This window comes from Perca fluviatilis, chromosome 16, assembly GCF_010015445.1.
Source record: "Perca fluviatilis chromosome 16, GENO_Pfluv_1.0, whole genome shotgun sequence".
Lineage (NCBI taxonomy): Eukaryota > Metazoa > Chordata > Actinopteri > Perciformes > Percidae > Perca > Perca fluviatilis.
The window spans coordinates 21,952,078-21,971,726 of record NC_053127.1 but is presented as its reverse complement, the minus strand read 5'-3'; the positions used below and the strand labels follow the sequence as shown (position 1 = coordinate 21,971,726).

General features: G+C 40.7%; 2 protein-coding genes across 4 annotated transcripts; both read left to right on the top strand.

Moving 5' to 3' along the window:
• The first annotated feature begins 563 nt into the window (after positions 1–563).
• On the top strand, positions 564–15,449 carry si:ch211-114c12.2 (uncharacterized protein LOC336578 homolog). Its single transcript, XM_039778655.1, has 10 exons — positions 564–683; positions 8,598–8,659; positions 8,857–9,546; positions 9,898–10,536; positions 13,357–13,472; positions 13,610–13,721; positions 13,860–13,932; positions 14,399–14,470; positions 14,562–14,711; positions 14,937–15,449. The coding sequence occupies exons 2-9, from the start codon at positions 8,619–8,621 to the stop codon at positions 14,700–14,702; spliced, it is 1,884 nt and encodes a 627-aa protein (XP_039634589.1). The 5' UTR covers positions 564–683; positions 8,598–8,618; the 3' UTR covers positions 14,703–14,711; positions 14,937–15,449.
• Positions 15,450–16,641: 1,192 nt separating this feature from the next.
• Positions 16,642–19,644, top strand: si:dkey-71d15.2 (SH3 domain-containing kinase-binding protein 1). 3 transcript variants are annotated; one of them, XM_039778396.1, is made up of 7 exons: positions 16,642–16,933; positions 17,278–17,375; positions 17,601–17,701; positions 18,044–18,187; positions 18,288–18,487; positions 18,609–18,672; positions 18,852–19,644. In XM_039778396.1, exons 1-7 carry the CDS (start codon positions 16,872–16,874, stop codon positions 18,888–18,890), a joined length of 708 nt encoding a protein of 235 aa, XP_039634330.1. In that variant the 5' UTR covers positions 16,642–16,871; the 3' UTR covers positions 18,891–19,644. The 3 variants fall into 3 exon arrangements, with proteins under 3 accessions (XP_039634330.1, XP_039634331.1, XP_039634332.1); XM_039778397.1 differs by having other exon boundaries at positions 16,643–16,933; positions 18,071–18,187; XM_039778398.1 differs by having other exon boundaries at positions 16,760–16,933; positions 17,601–17,653; positions 18,071–18,187.
• Positions 19,645–19,649: the final 5 nt, after the last annotated feature.

The window sequence follows — 19,649 nt, the reverse complement described above, 5'->3', positions numbered from 1 at the left end:
GCTTAACTATTATAGGGAGGTGTTGTTTTAAACTTTATTGTCGTTTTGGAGGGTGTAGTTTCTGGTGCGGTTGAATCCTAGTGGGTTACAATGAGAGGTGTTTCTAAACTTCAGCCTACTCTCGCTAATATAAACAGGGTGGCTAAAATATGATAAAGTACACCCTCAAAAATGACCTTGAAGGGGGTGGCAGTAGCTCAGTCTGTAGGAACTTGGGTTGGGAACCGGAGGGTCGTTGGTTCAAGTCCCAGTACGGACCAAAGTACAGAGTGTGGATTGGTAGCTGGAGAGATGCCAGTTTCACCTCCTGGGCACTGCCAGGTGCTCTTGAGCAAGGCACCGTACCCCCCTCAACCGCTCAGGGCACTGGCACTCTGACCTGAGCATGTCTGTGTGTATTTCAGGCCTGTGTGTAGTGATTTCTAACAAACAGAGTGTAAATTGTAATTTCCCCGCTGGGGATCAATAAAGACAAGACACTGTACAATACATACAGCAGTCTGCGTAGATATGTAGTACATACTCCGAGGCAGTAGGTGGCGCTTCAGTTTGGCTGACATACGTCGTGTTGTGTTGAAGGGCGAGGGCCGAGCACCTATTTGCTTACGACGAAGAAAAGTAGCCCAACTGTGTCGCAGTCGCATGCACTACCTATCTTTCATCTAAACGACGGTTTGTCTTTGGTAAGTAGTTAGCTAAATTACACGTATTGGTAGTTAAAGTATAGCGTTTGGTAATTTGTTTTGTTAATCTTTGTCGCTAAGATGTACAAATGACGCACAATGTGAATGTCATTTTCCAAGAGCTGCCCCTTACAAACTAACCCAGGCTAGCTAAGTGGCCTTAGCAATACGATAAGGTTGTAAGCGTTAGCTCGACCTGCATTTCTTTTTGTTGCCAACGCTAGCTAAATCCAAACCAGCACGAAACACTGCGGTAACGTTACTTTACTAGCGTCAATACTGTGCTCGCCACTACATTGTAGGGTTTGTTTTTACCCTCAGAATAACATGTCTGGGTCGTGTTATTTCTTTGGATCTGCCAGTTGCTAATACTATAAATGGAAGCACGTCCTGACCAGATCCCTCACCAGATTTAAGGAGACTGAAACTGAACCCACGGCGACCATAGGAACATATTCAACCTAAACACGAAGCCACTTTTAATAAGCATCTTTATTTGGTTACAATTGTCATCTTGTTTGAAATATGCGATATTAAAAGAATAAACTATTAAACGTGCTCGTACAGTTTCCAACTTGCTCTTGCGTCTGAAAAGGTTAAGTTAGATCCGTGTCTTGAGTAAACTGTTACGTTAGCTAGCTAGCTAGACCAATCTACACTGAGGGCGTTTTCACCATAGACAGTATATAATGGACCAACAGACCCCGTTGCTCTGGACGGAGACCATAGATAGACACTATATAATGGACCAATAGACCCTGTCGGTACCGTTCTCTTAATACATCCATGGTCGGTACACGATCCGTTCTGCACATGCGCAAGATGATAATGTTTTACACTTCGGTAAAGTTAGACAGAAATTGGCAGATTCGCGGGTTCGCGGTTCAATAAATCATAAGCGAAACGTGTTACTTAAACAATAGGCAGCTCTATCTAACCGTAGGAAGGTAGACAACAAACTACAACCCGGTTTTCATCCGAAAGAACCGTCTACTTATGTGGATGAATACAATGCATCCCTATGAGCGTCATGCTTTCAGCCGAGCGTCTAGGGACCGTCTGCAAAGTGCAAAACCGGAAGTGGATACAAAGATAAAATTCAACAGCTTCACTGTTATTGAGCCTAGCTCTTCCAAAATCACTCCACACATCTATGGCCTCCCTCTGAACATACTACACCGACTATTTTTTTACAATATGCCTCAGCCTATTTTTTATGAATTTGTATTGCCAAAAATTCAATACCGTCAATGTTATTGAGTCTAGCTCTTCCAAAATCACTCCACATATCTAGGGCCTCCTTACCAACATACTACACCTTCTTATGTTGGGAAAGCAGGCTCAGATTATTTTTAAATATTTTTTATTGGGGATAACATCCAATAGCTTCACTGTTATTGAGCCTAGTGCTTCCAAAATCACTCCACACATCTGGGGGCTCCTTACCAACATACTACACCTTCTTATGTTGGGAAAGCAGGCTCAGATTATTTTTAAATATTTTTTATTGGGGATAGCATCCAATAGCTTCACTGTTACTGAGTCTAGTGCTTCCAAATTTACTCCACACATCTGGGGCCTCCCAAACAACATACTACACCTTCTTATGTTGGGAATGCAGGCTCTGCCTAAATTCAATACCGTCAATGTTATTGAGCCTAGCTCTTTCTCCAAAAACCCCCCCCCCAATCTATGGCCTCCCTCTGAACATACTACACCGACTATTTTTTACAATATGCCTCAGCCTATTTTTTATGAATTTGTATTGCCAAAAATTCAATACCGTCAATGTTATTGAGTCTAGCTCTCCCAAAATCACTCCACATATCTAGGGCCTCCCTCTGAACATACTACATCTGCTAATTTTTGAAAATCTGGCTCAGCCTATGTTTTATGAATTTTTATTGTGAAAAAATTTCTCAACCGTCAATGCTATTGAGTCTAGCTCTTCCAAAATCACTCTACAGCATCTATGGCCTCCCTCTGAACTTACTACACCCGCTAAGTTTTGAAAATCTGAATCAGCCTAATTATAATATATTTTTATTGTGGAAAAATTCAATACCATCAATGTGCTATTGAGTCTAGCTCTTCCAAAATCAATCCACATATCTGTGTGGCCTGCCTCTGAACATACTACACCTCGACGCTTTGGAAAATCTGACTCAGCCTATTTATAATATATTTTTATTTGGAGACATTTCAATACTGTCAATGCTATTGAGTCTAGCTCTTCCAAAATACTTCAACACATCTATGGCCTCCCTCTGAACACACTACACCCCCCAAGTTTTGAAAATTCTGACTCAGCCTATTTAAAATGAATTTTTATTTGGAGAAATTTCAATACCGTCAATGCTATTGAGTCTAGCTCTTAAAAATCAGACAAATCTAAATGGCCTCCCTCTGAACACACTACACCCGCTATTTGAAAGTTTAGAAAATCTGACTCAGCCTATTTATAATGTATTTTTATTTGGAAAATATATCATCGCGTCAATGCCATTGAGTCTAAGCTTCCTATAAAACTACCAATCATATATTCCCTCTGAACATACTACACCTGCCACCTTTTGAGAATCTGGCTCCGCCTATTTTTTATGAATATTTATATGGGATAACATCCAATAGCTTCACCGTTAGTGAGGCTTGTGCTCCAATTTTACTCACACATCTGGGGCCTTCGCTACCAACATACTACACCTTCTTATGTTGGAAAAGTAGGCTCAGCCTATTTCATATTATTTTTTATTGTGGATAACATCCAATAGCTTCCCAGTTAGTGAGCCTATAGCTTCCCAATTTACTCCACACATCTGGGGCATCCCTACCAACATACTACACCATCTTATGTAGGTATAGCTGGCTCTGTCTATTTTTAAAGAATTGTTATTGTAGGAAAATGCAATAGCTTCACTGTTATTGAGCCTAGTGCTTCCAAATTTACTCCACACATCTGGGGCATCACTACCAACATACTACACCTTCTTATGTTGTGAAAGCTGGCTCAGTCTATTTTAAATTTTTTTGTGGAGAAAAATGCAATAGCTTCACTGTTATTGAGGCTAGTGGTTCCAAATTTAGTCCACACATCTTGGGTCTCCCTATCAACATATTACACCTGCTAATTTTTGTACAGCTGGCCCAGGTTATTTCTTATGAATTTGTATTGTGAAAAAACTAAATACCATCAATGTTATTGAGTCTAGCTCTTCCAAAATCACTCCACCAATGTAGTGTCTCCCTCTGAACATACTACACCCGCTATTTTTGGAAAATCTGGCTCAGCCTATTTATAATATATTTTAATTGGGGAAAAATGTAATGGCTTCACTGTTATTGATCCTAGTGCTTCCAAATTTACTCCACACATCTAGGGTCTCCCTATCAACATACTACACCTGCTGTGCCTATTTTTTAAAAGTAAGTGCTGTAGTACAACCGGCAGGGGGCTTTGTATGTGTGGAGTGATTTGGGAAGCACTAGAATCAAAAAGAGTGAAGCTATTGAATTTTTTTTTCACAATAAAAATACATAAAAAATAGGCTGAGCCAGTTTCTCAAAAAGCGGCGGGTGTAGTATGTTCAGAGGGGGGCCCTAGATGTGTGGAGTAGATCTGGAAGCACTAGACTCAATAACATTGATGGTATTGATTTCTTTCACAATAGAAATTCATAAAAAATAGGCTGAGCCTGATTCTCAAAAAGTGGCAGGTGTAGTATGTTCAGAGGGAGACACTACATGGTTGGAGTGATTTTGGAAGAGCTTGACTCAATAACAGGAAGCACTAGCCTCAAAAACTGTGAAGCTATTGGATGTTATCCACAATAACAATATTTAAAAATAATCTGAGCCTGCTTTCCCAACATAAGAAGGTGTAGTATGTTGGTAAGGAGGCCCCAGATGTGTGGAGTACATTTGGAAGCACTAGGCTCAATAACAGTGCAGCTATTGGATGTTATCCCCAATAAAAAATATTTAAAAATAATCTGAGCCTGCTTTCCCAACATAAGAAGGTGTAGTATGTTGGTAAGGAGGCCCCAGATGTGTGGAGTACATTTGGAAGCACTAGGCACACTGACAGTTAAGCTATTGCATTTTTCTACAATATAAAAAAATAGACTGAGCCTGCTTTACCAACATAGGTGTAGTATGTTGTTTGGGAGGCCCCAGATGTGTGGAGTAAATTTGGAAGCACTAGACTCAGTAACAGTGAAGCTATTGGATGTTATCCCCAATAAAAAATATTTAAAAATAATCTGAGCCTGCTTTCCCAACATAAGAAGGTGTAGTATGTTGGTAAGGAGGCCCCAGATGTGTGGAGTACATTTGGAAGCACAAGCCTCACTAACGGTGAAGCTATTGGATGTTATCCCATATAAAAATTCATAAAAAATAGGCGGAGCCAGATTCTCAAAAGGTGGCAGGTGTAGTATGTTCAGAGGGAGGCCATAGATGTGTGGAGTGATTTTGGTAGAGCTAGACTCAATGGCAGTGACGGTATTGACATTTTTCCAAATAAAAATACATTATAAATAGGCTGAGTCAGATTTTCAAAACTTAGCGGGTGTACTATGTTCAGAGGGAGGCCATAGATGTGTGGAGTGATTTTGGTAGAGCTAGACTCAATGGCATTGACGGTATTGACATTTCTCCAAATAAAAATATATTATAAATAGGCTGAGTCAGATTTTCAAAACGTAGCAGGTGTAGTATGTTCAGAGGCAGGCCACAGATGTGTGGAGTGATTTTGGAAGAGCTAGACTCAATAGCATTGATGGGATTGAGATTTTTCACAATAAAAATTCATAAAACATAGGCTGAGCCAGATTTTCAAAAATTAGCAGATGTAGTATGTTCAGAGGGAGGCCCTAGATATGTGGAGTGATTTTGGAAGAGCTAGACTCAATACCATTGACGGTAAAGAATTTTTGGCAATACAAATTCATAAAAAATAGGCTGAGGCATATTGTAATAAAATAGTCGGTGTAGTATGTTCAGAGGGAGGCCATAGATGTGTGGAGTGATTTTGGAAGAACTAGGCTCAATAACATTGACGGTATTGAATTTAGGCAGAGCCTGCATTCCCAACATAAGAAGGTGTAGTATGTTGGTAAGGAGGCCCCAGATGTGTGGAGTACATTTGGAAGCACTAGGCTCACTAACAGTTAAGCTATTGCATTTTACTCCAATAAAAAATATAAAAAAATAGACTGAGCCTGCTTTACCAACATAAGAAGGTGTAGTATGTTGTTTGGGAGGCCCCAGATGTGTGGAGTAAATTTGGAAGCACTAGACTCAGTAACAGTGAAGCTATTGGATGTTATCCCCAATAAAAAATATTTAAAAATAATCTGAGCCTGCTTTCCCAACATAAGAAGGTGTAGTATGTTGGTAAGGAGCCCCCAGATGTGTGGAGTGATTTTGGAAGCACTAGGCTCAATAACAGTGAAGCTATTGGATGTTATCACCAATAAAAAATATTTAAAAATAATCTGAGCCTGCTTTCCCAACATAAGAAGGTGTAGTATGTTGGTAAGGAGGCCCTAGATATGTGGAGTGATTTTGGAAGAGCTAGACTCAATAACATTGACGGTATTGAATTTTTGGCAATACAAATTCATAAAAAATAGGCTGAGGCATATTGTAAAAAAATAGTCGGTGTAGTATGTTCAGAGGGAGGCCATAGATGTGTGGAGTGATTTTGGAAGAGCTAGGCTCAATAACAGTGAAGCTGTTGAATTTTATCTTTGTATCCACTTTCGGTTTTGCACTTTGCAGACGGTCCCTAGACGCTTGGCTGAAAGCATGACGCTCATAGGGATGCATTGTATTCATCCACATAAGTAGACGGTTCTTTCGGATGAAAACCGGGTTGTAGCTTGTTGTCTACCTTCCTACGGTTAGATAGAGCTGCCTATTGTTTAAGTAACACGTTTCGCTTATGATTTATTGAACCGCGAACCCGCGAATCTGCCAATTTCTGTCTAACTTTACCGAAGTATGTTTTACCGAGGATACGACCTGCACGATCTGTTCCACGCTAGCCTATGGCTAGCCTTCACCGGGAAGCTAACGTTAGTTTAGCTAACAGCTGACAGCTAGATTCAGTCTAAAATAACGTTAAGTCAAACTTAATGGGAAAAGCAGGCTACAGCTAAATTAAGACTTTACAGTAATAACAATAAAGACAAATATTGAGTGATTGTATTTTAAATGAGCAAAAGTAAAGTAGAGCTGACGTAACAGCTGTTATATGTTAATTTTCAAGTTTTATTTTGAGTTTTTTTTAGTTATTACATGCTGTCTCAGCTAGCCGTTAGCCGAATTAGCTGTTAGCTAAACTAACGTTAGCTTGCCTGTCGACCGGAAGCGTGGAACAGTTTTGATTAACGTTAGGCTACTGCTCTGCTTTCTGCTCAAGACTCGGCTTAAAGCCATTGTTGTCATATAGCAACCGAGCGTCTCTAGCCAATTTCAGCTGCACAAGCTACAAAATTACTAATCAGGCGGTATGTGCCAAGAGAAATCTCAAACATTCCCAATCTTACAGAGACGGAGAGCGTAGGTATATGTAAGGAGATAACATGGGAACAGGCTAATTATTGCTAACTAAAATGATAGTTAACATTAGTAATTATAGTAAAAATAGTCAAAACTGCCTGCGAGCTTCTCCTGTACTATACGGTAATTCCTCTACTATGCGACAGTAAGTCGCGTGTTTATGACACAATCGTTAGCCTATTTTTACAAAAACTTCTGCTACTGAGCCATAACGTGAGGTACAAGGTAATGGAGCCTTTTATACATTGTCGTGTTTCTTTAGAAATAAATAATGGACAAATAGAGTCTTTAAACGCCTCAGATGTAAAGTTATTCACTGTCAAAATGAATGGCAGTCAATGGGATGCTAACGGGAGGTGATCGCTTTGTAGCATGAAAATGGCACCATAGGAGCTACGCGTTCTGAAGCGAAGCTTACCCCCTTGGTTTTCACGTTCAGAGTTCGATTGCTCTAATTAGAATCGGTTGATGAGTAACGTTATGTAAACTTAGGGCGTTTTCCCCTTTGTTTCGTTTCACACAGAAAAATCCAAGCGAACCAAAATCCATCACGTGAAAATGTTTAATTTGTTTATTGGTCAGATGTGTCTATTTGGTGCAAGAAAAAGGAAGGCGACGAGTACTAGCCAATCAGAGGCAAAGCAGGGCGGGACATTACTTCCCCCATCCTAGAAAACGCTAATCTTGTGCAGGGTTCTGGACCAGTCCTGAAAATGGCACCGCCCCATCATGCACGGTTTAGGCTGTAGCAACACTTTCATCTCCGGAAAAATAAAAAGAAGAATAATCTTTGCGATTAGAATAGGGTAGGGCTGGGCAGGCTATATCAATATTATATCTATATCGTGATATGAGACTAGATATTGTCTTAGATTTTGGATATTGTCATATCGTGATATGACATAAGTGTTGTCTTTTCCTGGTTTTAAAGGCTGCATTACAGTAAAGTGATGTTCTTTTCTGAATTTACCACACTGTTCTAGCTGTTCTATTATTTGCCTTTTCCCCACGTAGACATTATGTCCACATTACTGATGATTATTTATCTAAAATCTAAGTGTGAAGATATTTTGTTAAAGCCCCAATTCTCAACCCTAGAATATCGCTTCGATATTGAGGTATTTGGTCAAGAATATCGTGATATCTGATTTTCTACATATTGCCCAGCCATAGAATAGGGTTCCCAGCACTACTGGGAATGCGGGATCCCAGCCCTCTTGAACCTGGACCCCTAATTAACTAACACTTGGACAACAATAGTTTTTTTTTTTTTTTTTTTAATGAATCTAGCATAATATCTGCTTAAGGCTCATTGTTAAAACTCCAATATGGTTTCTTTTTTATCCATAGATTATTCACTCACTTCCAAAGATGGTTCGACCACAATTTGGACCACCACGTTTGAAGCCCAGGTAATGTTTTGATTATGTGAAGTTGCACTCAGATACTTTGGTGGTATGTTCATGGTTAAATCTTTTGTCATGAGTACTATTAGGGATTTAAGCTATATGCTGTCTCCTGTTTTTGCAAAATGATGGTGTGTTTAATGTGACATAGTGTGTTTTGTAATCCGCAAATTTCTTTCTACTTTTTTTTTGTATCTTATCAGACCTTACGGAGATGGTCATGGCATTGGACCTAGTGAAGGGAATTACAACACTAACTCCAAAAGTCGAAGAGATGTCCAGGGCTACCCAGCAAAGGCCCCTTTTCACTGGAGGGATTCCAGAGGTAGAGGACGACCCCCAGTTGTCAGAAGAGTACCCCTGATGGGAGAGCAAAGAGAGCCACGTTTCAATCATTGGAGGTCCCAAAATCAGGATTCCTTTCAATCACACCCTCCCAAAATGGAACCACATCATAGCCAGAGGAGGCCTTCTCCATCTCGGCCAAACCGCCCCCCCCATGTCCAGCATCAGTCCTCCCCTCGCAGTCTTGCTCAAGGATCCGTGAGCCAAAGGGGCCCACCTTTCCATGGCCACCCCTCAGGTCAGAGGTCACCCTCCCCAAGACATTTTCGCAACCACCCAGCCGACAGGAGGCCAGGCTCTACACCAGCCTACCAGGGGTCTTTCAGGGGCCCCAAAAGGCAGTCAGGTTTTCAGCATCAGGAGCAGCGGAGTCGAGGCCCTCGTGGGAATTACAGTCCTAGAGAAAGGGCCCATGAGCACTCAGGTCATGGCATGAAGCGCTGGAACGAGGCAGGAGCGTTCTCTCATCCACACAATGGAGAACATGGGCCCTCTGGGTCACAGAGGAACCCCAGAGAGATGCATGGGAGAGGCTCATGTCCAGAGAGGTACAGGAGTGAAGCAACAACCCCAGCTGGGTAAAATTATTAAAAAGGAGGCCTGAAGCTGGCCCAGTCCTCCCAGTCACTGGGGTTGTAATGATTACTCCTACTCTGCCCCAACTCATAATTATTAGAAGGGATTAATGGGGGTCTGATTAAATGTGGTTTCACCTGCCATTGAGAGGAGTTTTACATCTGTAATTGCTCTTTGAAAATGTACTTCTCCTACCTGTTTCTTTCTGTCATGGCATTATGAAGGGGCTGCATTAAGATAAAAGTTAAACGTTCCACCTCCCACTTAAAATGGCAATGGATCTATCATTGTAATGATTTCTCTATTGTTTGATGGATGTGCAGGTGGTCATCTGAGCAAGACTCCAGGCGGCAGCGTGGTCCGGTGGAGAGGCAGGGCAGCAGATCCAACAGTAGAGAGAGGGCTCAGGATGTCCCTCACCTGCCCCCTTTCAGATCCCCCTCATGGAAAGGAGGTCCATCACCGTCATCTTCATACCAAAGGGGCCCTCAGGAGAGGCAGATGGCAGGACCCCGTAAGAGGAGGATATCAGGAATCAGCATGCCCTCCTCAGACCCTGCACTGGAGCATGGCAATCCTAAACACCCCAGGAGAGAGAGGCCTCAGCTGCTCAGTATTCCCAGGCCATTCGTTGGTAAAACTTTGTCTCTTAGGGATAGAAGTTTCCTGGTTAAGAGCAGACAAGTCGGAGCAGAGTCTCTCATGGGGCTCCGAATACCTCCATCTGTGAAACCCAGGCCTCATCTGGCTGACTCTGCCTCACAAGAAAACTTCAGCTCTGTTCTTGCTATCAGGAAGAAACGTTTCCAGTCAAATGCAGTTCCCCTGAAAAAGCTGGAACCAAGGAGGGGAAAACCACAACAGTCACCCCCCAGAGAAGAAGGCAATGCCAGCAAGTCTTCAAGAGACTCTGATACAGGCAAAGAACAGGTGGAGTCTCGCCGGTCCTTGAACACACACAGGTACGGTATATTCCTTCTAGCACTGTTCGCAGGGGCTTGATGATGATTAGGAAGTCAAGAAAGAATGTCTCAATGTGAAGGGGGTGCCAACTGTGGAAAATGGAGATGTCGTGATGAGCTAAATGTGCAACACTGATTCAGTTGATGAAAAACGGCAAAGGTTTTCAAATACCTCCCTGTCTGCGTGCCTATGTTTCAAAATATCTTCCTATGACGTGGGCCGAAGATAAAGTGCTAAGTTACGCACCATATCGATAAAGCCAACCTGTTTTAAACCTGACAAATGTTTAATACCCTTGATGAAGCGTGTGGAAAAATTAGTAGATCTGTGCTGTTGAAGGATTCCCCAGTTTGTCAGCATTACGCTTGAAACGAGTGCTCTTCAGCAGGTTGTGAACACCCCTTCATCCTCTTTAAAGAACAAATGCAATTTGAAGCTGAAGTTCCAACACGTATTGTCAAACTATATCTGAAGACATGAAGAGGACTGCACCTAAAATGCCTAAACTGAAAGTGCTGTACTCCCCCTTTGGAATTATTGGCAACATGGACCATGGGAAAAGAGATGCTTTAAATGAACATCCAACAAGTAGCATGTTTGATCATGGGATGTACAATACCAAGGCTGGTCTGAGCTGTGACACTTTGTGATTATATTTAAAGTAAAACAATGTCAAGATGGATGACGGTGATTGTTGATGACAACCAAAACAACGAAAGCCAGAAAAAAATGAAGAGGAATTTCTGTTGAAAGACATAACCGGCCACCATCCATTATATGACAAAGTGCACTTGCATTCATGATAAATTAACCGATACAAACTCCGATGCAGATTGATATTTCTGACTCCATTGTTTATGCACATCAAATTAACAATAATGAAGCCTCTTTTTTTTTTTTTTTTTTTTTTTTTATAAAGTCCCTAAGTGGTTACAATAGACTTTAAAATTTGTTTAAAGCCATGGCAAACAATTGATCTTTTTTTACACTATTTCAATCCCCATATTCAGGATCATCATAGACCTGGAGAAATGCCCATTTTGTGTGAGAAATTTGGAAGTGGAGATCTTGTTCTAGCAGTATGCAAAGTAGATTAACCCCGGAAAGATTGGCTCATCAGAGTAGAATACACGATTCTGCATCATGTGACGTGTGAAACCTTGTTGATGGTCATCATTCCCATTCAGCAGAACGAAGAGGAGTCAAACTACAACTTACACTTCATACAGTGTATTTAAATAGTGGGGGTTTTCTGCTTCTCTGCACTCATGAGAACTTCAAGGACACATCAAGACATCCATCACGCATCAACCTTGCCAAGTGTTTTGATGAAATGCACCAGAGATGGTAAAGTCAACGTTTGCAGAAGTCAAACCTGTGACCGTAAAGCAACTATTTTGCCACCTCTATTGTAATCGTATTAACAATGCCTGCAGTAGAACAGGCCTTGATGTGCCATTTTTAAATCCCTGGGAACAGATGATATATTAAGTTGCTGAGAACACGCGGCTCTACATCCGACACAAATGACGAGGCCCAAATGGGGAAACGAGATGAACCTGAGAGAATGGATTTCAAAGATCAGAACGAGAAATAAGGAGTGGCCAGAAGACCAGTTTGGTACCACCTTGTTATATTCTTAATGTGAATGCATTTGGTCTAAACCCACAGGTCAGCATGTGCTTGGGTCATTCCTATGTCTTATCTGACGTGTGACCTAAATGTAATAAGAGGTGCGCATCATCAGCCTGAAGGAAATCAGAATATTGAGTAGCCGCTTTACAAGCCTCCACGACACCTAAAGTCTCTAACCCAAACCCTGCATATGTCAACCTGCATTGACATTGCCTAGTATGATGGACAAAAGATTATTCTCAATCAATTCCTGGCACTTAATCCCACTGTAACTTAAAACTACTACACGAAGAGGACAGTGCTGGCTGATACTGCTAGCTCATTGACTGCAAGACCAATCAGAGGATCATCTTTGTTAAATCCCTGCCTATTCCTAAATCATGCCCAACGCCCCAGATGTTGAGAAGATCAGGAGATGTCAAAGAGCAGGAGAAGTAAAGGAATAGAAGTCTCACTTGTGGGCACTGCAAAGCCATTTGTCGGTGGCCTTGAAACCAGCACTTGTTTGTGGGCAGACAAATACTGGATCATCTCTTAAAACCACTACACAGCTATGGAGAAGAAGCTGTAAAGCTGACATAATCACCAGCCTGGATATGTTCAGCCATTCACTTCAGAACTACAGGTGTCTCCCAAGAATTAAATCTTGTGAAACTCTTTGGATGACAATGATTTGAAGACTAAAGGACCTAGGAATGACCCGATGACAAAAACCTTCTGAAGTACAGTCCGATGGTCAAAGCAAGACATTGTGCTTCTGAGAGAGGGATGATAGAAGATTTGGTATCTTAAAGTTGTCGCCAAGATTTTCCTGCTCACTTCAATCACTGAGTAAATGAAGAGGGCTCAGATTGAATCAGGGTACAAAAATAGGAGTAAAGAAGCATGGACATTCCATGGTTTTTGTAAGTACCCATGTGATGCGTGACTTTGTGATCATTTGTCTGCCTGCAAAACAGTGCTGTTCATTACTGGTTTAAATTGCATTATTTCTAAAAGTTGACAGGGTGATTATATGTTTTTACTTGCAATCTGTTTTCTTTTAAACACTGTGATAACTTGAATGACGTGATGTTAATGTATCCAGGTCACATTAAGATGTCCATACACTGACATAAGCCTTACATGACACTGGTACAGGAATGCTGATGGCATTAACACTGCTTCCACCGATCTCTCCCCAGATCTTCTCCCATAGAGAAACGTGACCTTGTTATTTTGTCCCACTGGCCACCTGGGCCGAGCTCCTCCTCTAAGGACGGCTCACCTACGAAAGATCGCAGCCCAAAGCAAAAGAATGGCAAGTCAATTCTTTTCTTGCGTTATTTTGTAAGGGGAATCCAGAGGCCGGTATCTTAGTATACAAATTGTTTTTGATAACACATAAGCTTCAGCTACGGAGGTTTATTATCTTATCTTTTTTTGTTTTGTTTGTAGAACGCAGTTCAGGTCAAGGTGCCGCACCAAACAGCCGACTATCAAAGACAAATGATTCCAGATCATTGCCTGAAGACCGAAGACGAGGCTTTATGGATAAGAGGGTGTTTAGGTACATTTCTTACAATCAGTGTTTCTGTGTTTTAAAACAAGGTTCTAATTCATTAGCAAGTGCAGTGTTTTCCAGTAGGTCAAATGCAAACTTTATGCAGAGCGTGTCCTGTTTTTGATGTTCCTTTGCTCTTTGCAGGCCATTTAATACGATGCAGGACAACCAGAGAGCCGGGAGGCCCTTTAGGAGACCAGGACCAGGACCCATGCAGGTGAGTGAAACATTTATTGATAAGGATGTGCAGAGCTTGTGCCTCTGTATATCAAAATTCACAAAGAACTACCGCTGTAATTGTGGTCACAAGCAAAGCCTACATATTTAAAAGCTACTATATTGCAGTTTTGAAATCTTTCATTATATTGAAGTAAAGCAAATATGACTCAATGAAAATGACTAAAATGTCACTAGAGGTTTGTTCTAAATCATTTTGTACGTTTTTTTTTTTTTTTTTTTTTAGCTTCCTGGATGTGTATAGCCTTAATAATTTGAGCCGTACAATCATGGTTGAACTCACTTACTGTGATTGACCACTCAAGTATGTCAGCTGGCTTGTTTTGTCAGATGTAATATATTATTATTTACGTCTGCACTGTATTGTTTTAATTTTAGATGGAAATGGAATAAATGAGGCTCATTGTATACTGTATGTACTTAGCCTTCATCGTTGTGTTTTACAGAGACCAAAGTTCACCGTTGGTCCAAGGAAGATGGGCCCTGAACCGTCTGGAAATTTTAGAAGACCACTCATGGTAAGCATACCGTCTTCAGAGATCACTCGGTTCTTCTCGGCTCATTGACTCTGCTTTCTTAATACCGTTTTAATTTCTTGTGTTTTATAAGGAGAGCTTAGTGCCACGACCCTTCCCAAATCAGAGGCCAGTATTCAGGAAAAGTCACAGTATCATGTCCAAATACCGCACCATGAGAGTAATGCGTCAGCGTCCACCATACAACCGAGGACCCAACCAACAACGCTGGTGATAACCCCTGGTAAGTTTTCATGGTGCGTAGCTGTGAGGGGGCAGTATGGCAAATTAAATTTGCATGCAGTGTCTTCAAACCGTGTAGTATTGTCCATCTTCTGTCCAAAAGTAGGCTTATTTGGTACTTTGTATGAGTCAGCTGTGTAGCTGCACTTGTGTAGCAATCTATTATCTACTCAACAAGATCTTCAAGAAATGTTTCAAATGAGTTTTTTTTTCTTCTTGATCTTAGCACAGGTCTCACATTCTGCGGACACGATTCTGGAAAATCTCATCAAGATCTTCTCTGCTGGGTGGACTGCACAAACCCTTCTCTCACTACAATCCCATCCTGCCTGTATATTGTGGAAGTGTTGTTGCTTACAGTTGTTTTCTGGTACAAATGTTTCACTTGCATATAAGTACTGCAGTACTTATGTTTTAGATATTTGTAACGTATGGCATTACATGATGCTGTCCCGTGTAATTATTTAAGAGTTTCTGCTTGTGATCTTGGCAGTCTTGATTTTACTGAAATAGATTTAGCTTTTTCTTTGTTTACCAGCAGCTATCGTTTTTAAGTTTGTAAAGTCCAAAGAAACCTTTGTAAAAGACTTAGCCCATAAGATGTCTCCTGTTTGATTAATCATGGTTGTTTTGATTAGAAACAGCAGTTTGTCTACTGACGCTTAGCTACTACTTGTAAAACTTGTATAATCACATGTCAGTTTGTTTCAGACTTGAAATAAAATCAAATTTAACAAACTCTTTTTGAGTTTTTTTTGCTTGTAGATTTGGACAAAGGACAGAATCACTTTGTCAGTTATGCTATTTGTAAGAATCATGAAACCTAGAATCCCTATTTATTTTCATACATAGACCTAATCGTTCAGATAGCTTTATTCCCTAACTTAAACTAAATCTGGCTTCACACTGTTTGAATTTTTCTTGATACACAATACTTTTATATACAATATAATTAAATGAGAAGTGATTTCATAATAATACAGAATTACTTGAATGTGTTTAAAGTTGTACTTCAGCAGTTTAGTATTTGAATTTCCATTAAGTGGGGGACTCGAAAGAGAAGCAGCAGGGGCCACGACTTGCAGTCCTTCATGTGGATCAAGCTTGCTGGTTCTTAAATTTCCCATGATGCAATTCAATAATCTATTTATTTTACCCATTTCTTTTAAAGGTCCCATGGCATGAAAATTTCACTTTATGAGGTTTTTTTAACATTAAAATGCATTCCCCCAGCCTGCCCATGGTCCCCCAGTGGCTAGAAATGGTGATAGGTGTAAACCGAGCCCAGGGTATCCTGCTCTGCCTTTGAGAAAATGAAAGCTCAGATGGGCCGATCTGGAATCTTCTCCTTATGAGGTCATAAGGAGGAAGGTTACCTCCCCTTTCTCTGCTTTCCCGCCCAGAGAATTTGGCCCACCAATGAGAGAGAGAGACATCATGGCTTTCAAACGAGTAAAGTGACAGTTGGTCAAGGACACACCCCCACCCTCCACCTTGTCCCCCCCTCTCTCCTCAATAGCTACAGACACAGAAATGGCACATCCTAAGGAAAGCTCATTGTGGGACTGCTCTAGTGGCTGTAATTCTGCACCAAGGCTGAATTTAGGGAAAGAGACTTCAGATACACTATTAGGAGACCACTAAGGCCTATATAAAATATAAATATCCAAAGAACACCATGTCATGGGACCTTTAAACTCCACACCTCCAGTTTATTACTCAGGCTATCTGTCATAGTCTTGAGTCCAAGCTGAGATAACCCTAATATATTTATGATGAAATCATCAGGGTCATTAAAAAAAAGCAATCTCCCTCCAGAGCCACATAATACCTGATACAAATGACTAGCAAACTGGACTTCATGTGTAAAATCAATGGAGTGTGCCTTTTGTACTGTTTAGCCATTAAAAACACTTCCAAAGGTTTCACCATAAACAAAGTCATCATCCTTTCTGCTTTTCTTTCTCCCAATACTACAAACATCACTGTTTGCATAACTGCGCTCCAGTTCGTCCCTTTAAATACACCCCTCGCCCTTCAGCCTGTGACGGCCTTCGCTCTGCCCCAGTGATATTTGTGAGCGGAGTGGAGCTAAACTTAGCCCTGACAGTAGGCTACCACTCGTCATCACAACATACTCAGCAGACCACAGTGGGTTACAATGGACAGTGTCGCGTTACCACAGATGCTGCTGTATCTCACTGGTGTCGCTGGCCAAACAAGGTTAGTGTGTGCCCCAGATCCTTGACTGTAACTGACAATAATCTTGGAATTTGTTTATTTATGATTGTACAGTATAGTCTGTCACTGTGCTCCTTTCTGTGCATTGGCTCTAGCATGTATTGCACATTTGTTCACTACACTGCTGTGGCATGAGAGAAACAGCTGCCTCTAGTGTACCATCCACATTTAGTTCCACCCACTTTGATCTCAGTTTTAATGTACAAACTGAACTTGGTTATTATACATTTTCTTAAGATAGTAAGAGCATGATGTGTGACTGCACTGAGCTGACTGGTTTCTGTTGATTTCTGCTCCACTGACTTGCTCCAATCTGTCATTTGTAGATGTAGACTTAAAGACTGCAGGCTTTTCTGTCTTTCACTCTCTACACTTGTATTCCTCTCTGTCACGATGGGCAGCTATAGCTCAGCCCTCATTCCTGGTAAGCCTCGCAACTATTATTGTTACAACTATCTGTTGCAACATACTTTGAAACTCATGCTTGAATGCTGCATGTTGAAAAGGCGGAATGTCAATGCAGGCTTTGGAATCACAAAGATGTGGGTTTATAACTGTGAAAATGGCCTACATTCTGTATAGCGATGGGTTTAAATTAGTTCTGGGTTCTGCAAGTGTTGTAACATCTATTCTCCGTCTTTTACTGAAGACACTGAAGAGTTTGATTCAGTTGTGTCGATGGCAGAGAAGCTGAATGAGCAGGTAGCTCATGCTGCAGATGAGAGGTTACAGTCAGAGCTTCAGACTCTGGGAAGTATACACATTTTTAATAATAGTTATCTAGAGTTGTTATATTATCCAGTTAAACACTACTATTTTAACTTGGCTCACTGTGTGAAAGTGTGTCTGGTGTGTTTGTGTCCTATCTGTCCTTGGGATAAATTTAACTTTTGAGTTGCCTCATACACACACAGCCACATACACCAGCGTGAGATATCTACTTTAACTCCTTCTATAAAACAAGGTTAAAAGGTACTTTGCCCTGCAATGAATGTGAGCTATATTTTCAGAATTGTACTTGGATTAAAAACCTTTTTTTTTTTTCATACTAACATTGGGTGAACTACCTTTTAAATGCCTTTTACTTAACAGATGTCTCAAACTAGACTTAATTTACAGGTAACACTCATGATGGAGGAGGAAAGAAAAGAAAACCAGAGTGAAGAGCTGGATTCTTTAACACTTCAAGAAAAATCTCAGGAAACAAGCCACAATGGTTCTGCCCTGCCTGTAAATGTAAAAGAGAAAGTTATGGTTTTATACACTTTAAAATTCAAATTGATGTTTCACATTTGTGTCATGTTGTCAGCCAGTAATGTTGGGTTATTCTCCACAGGCAGCAGCATCCAAAAGTGTTCCCATGCAGTCCTTCATCTCCCTGTTACCCAAGGCTCTCTCTGCTGTACTACATCCGACGCTGCCCCCACACATCAACTCCGACCCCCAGCCGAGCAGAAATCCACTGAGCCTGCAACAACTGCAGACAGACCTGAGAGACCTGAGGGACCAGTTTGAACTGATGAAGAGTCAGCACAAGTATGGCTTTGTCAATGGGATTTATGTTTCTAACCTGCCCTCGTCGGTGCATGACATTTGCATCCCTTCATCACTGCCTTATATGTTTTTCTCACTAATCTGACAATATCTTGTGTTCCAGCAAAGAAATTAAACTGCTGATGAATGAGCTTGATGAGGAGAAAAGGATTCGCTTGACTTTACAGGTGCGGCATGAAGAAACAAAGGAATTAATGTACTGTAGCTGCAAGGACGTGCTAAATAATGTTATTTCGTTCTTGTTTGCTCTTTTGTATCTCTTTTTTTATAATATAAAGAAACTGTGCAGAATTAATTTAACGTGACAATATTTGCACTCATGGTTTGATTTTTTTTGTTGTTTTAGATGGAGATTCAACGTATGAAGAAGCACATGTCTAAATGAGTGGAGAACTGCACCATCATTAAAGACAAATTTTAAAGGTCCTGCTGTATACTTATGTGATAAACAATATTTTTCTAAGTTTTAAAAAATCATCCTCGTTTGATGAAAAGTATCATATTTAGCAATTTTATTTGCTTTTGTTTTTGTTGGACCGGCAAATGCGTCGGCCTAGAGGACCGAATGTTTTTACTGAATCATTGCTGAAAGTTAAAAGGTGAGGAACAGTGGGATCAGACTTGATATAAGAGAAGAGTATCTGTTGACCGTTCTCTCTGGAAATGAGCAGTAGACGGCCCTGTTATACATTCAATTTGTTTTATTTCTGTAGATGGACTTAATAACTATGGCATCTTAAATCCTGTAGTGGGGTAAATGTTTTCCATTTAGGTTTCCATGAAGAGAATCTTTTCGTTTCCCATAGCTGTTGGCCTAAATATGTGTTGGAGATCATCACTGTTGAATTGGTTTTCTAATAATTTTTCCTTTATCCGGCCGTGTAGAAAACATCTGACAGTGAAACAGAGAGGACATGTAATAAGAGCCAGCAGCTAATCAGCTATCATTAGTTTATAATAATGTGATGTTGAGGCGCAAACTTGAAGCTTCTATCATATTTAAGGTGCATATAGTTTTCAAAAATGTATGTTTGCCTTTTTATCGTGCCAAACATTTACTGACCAAGATGTCAGTGAATTCATATTCATGTTGTTGATGTGTAGGAGCACTGTGAATTCATTAAAGATGTTGCACATTATTGAC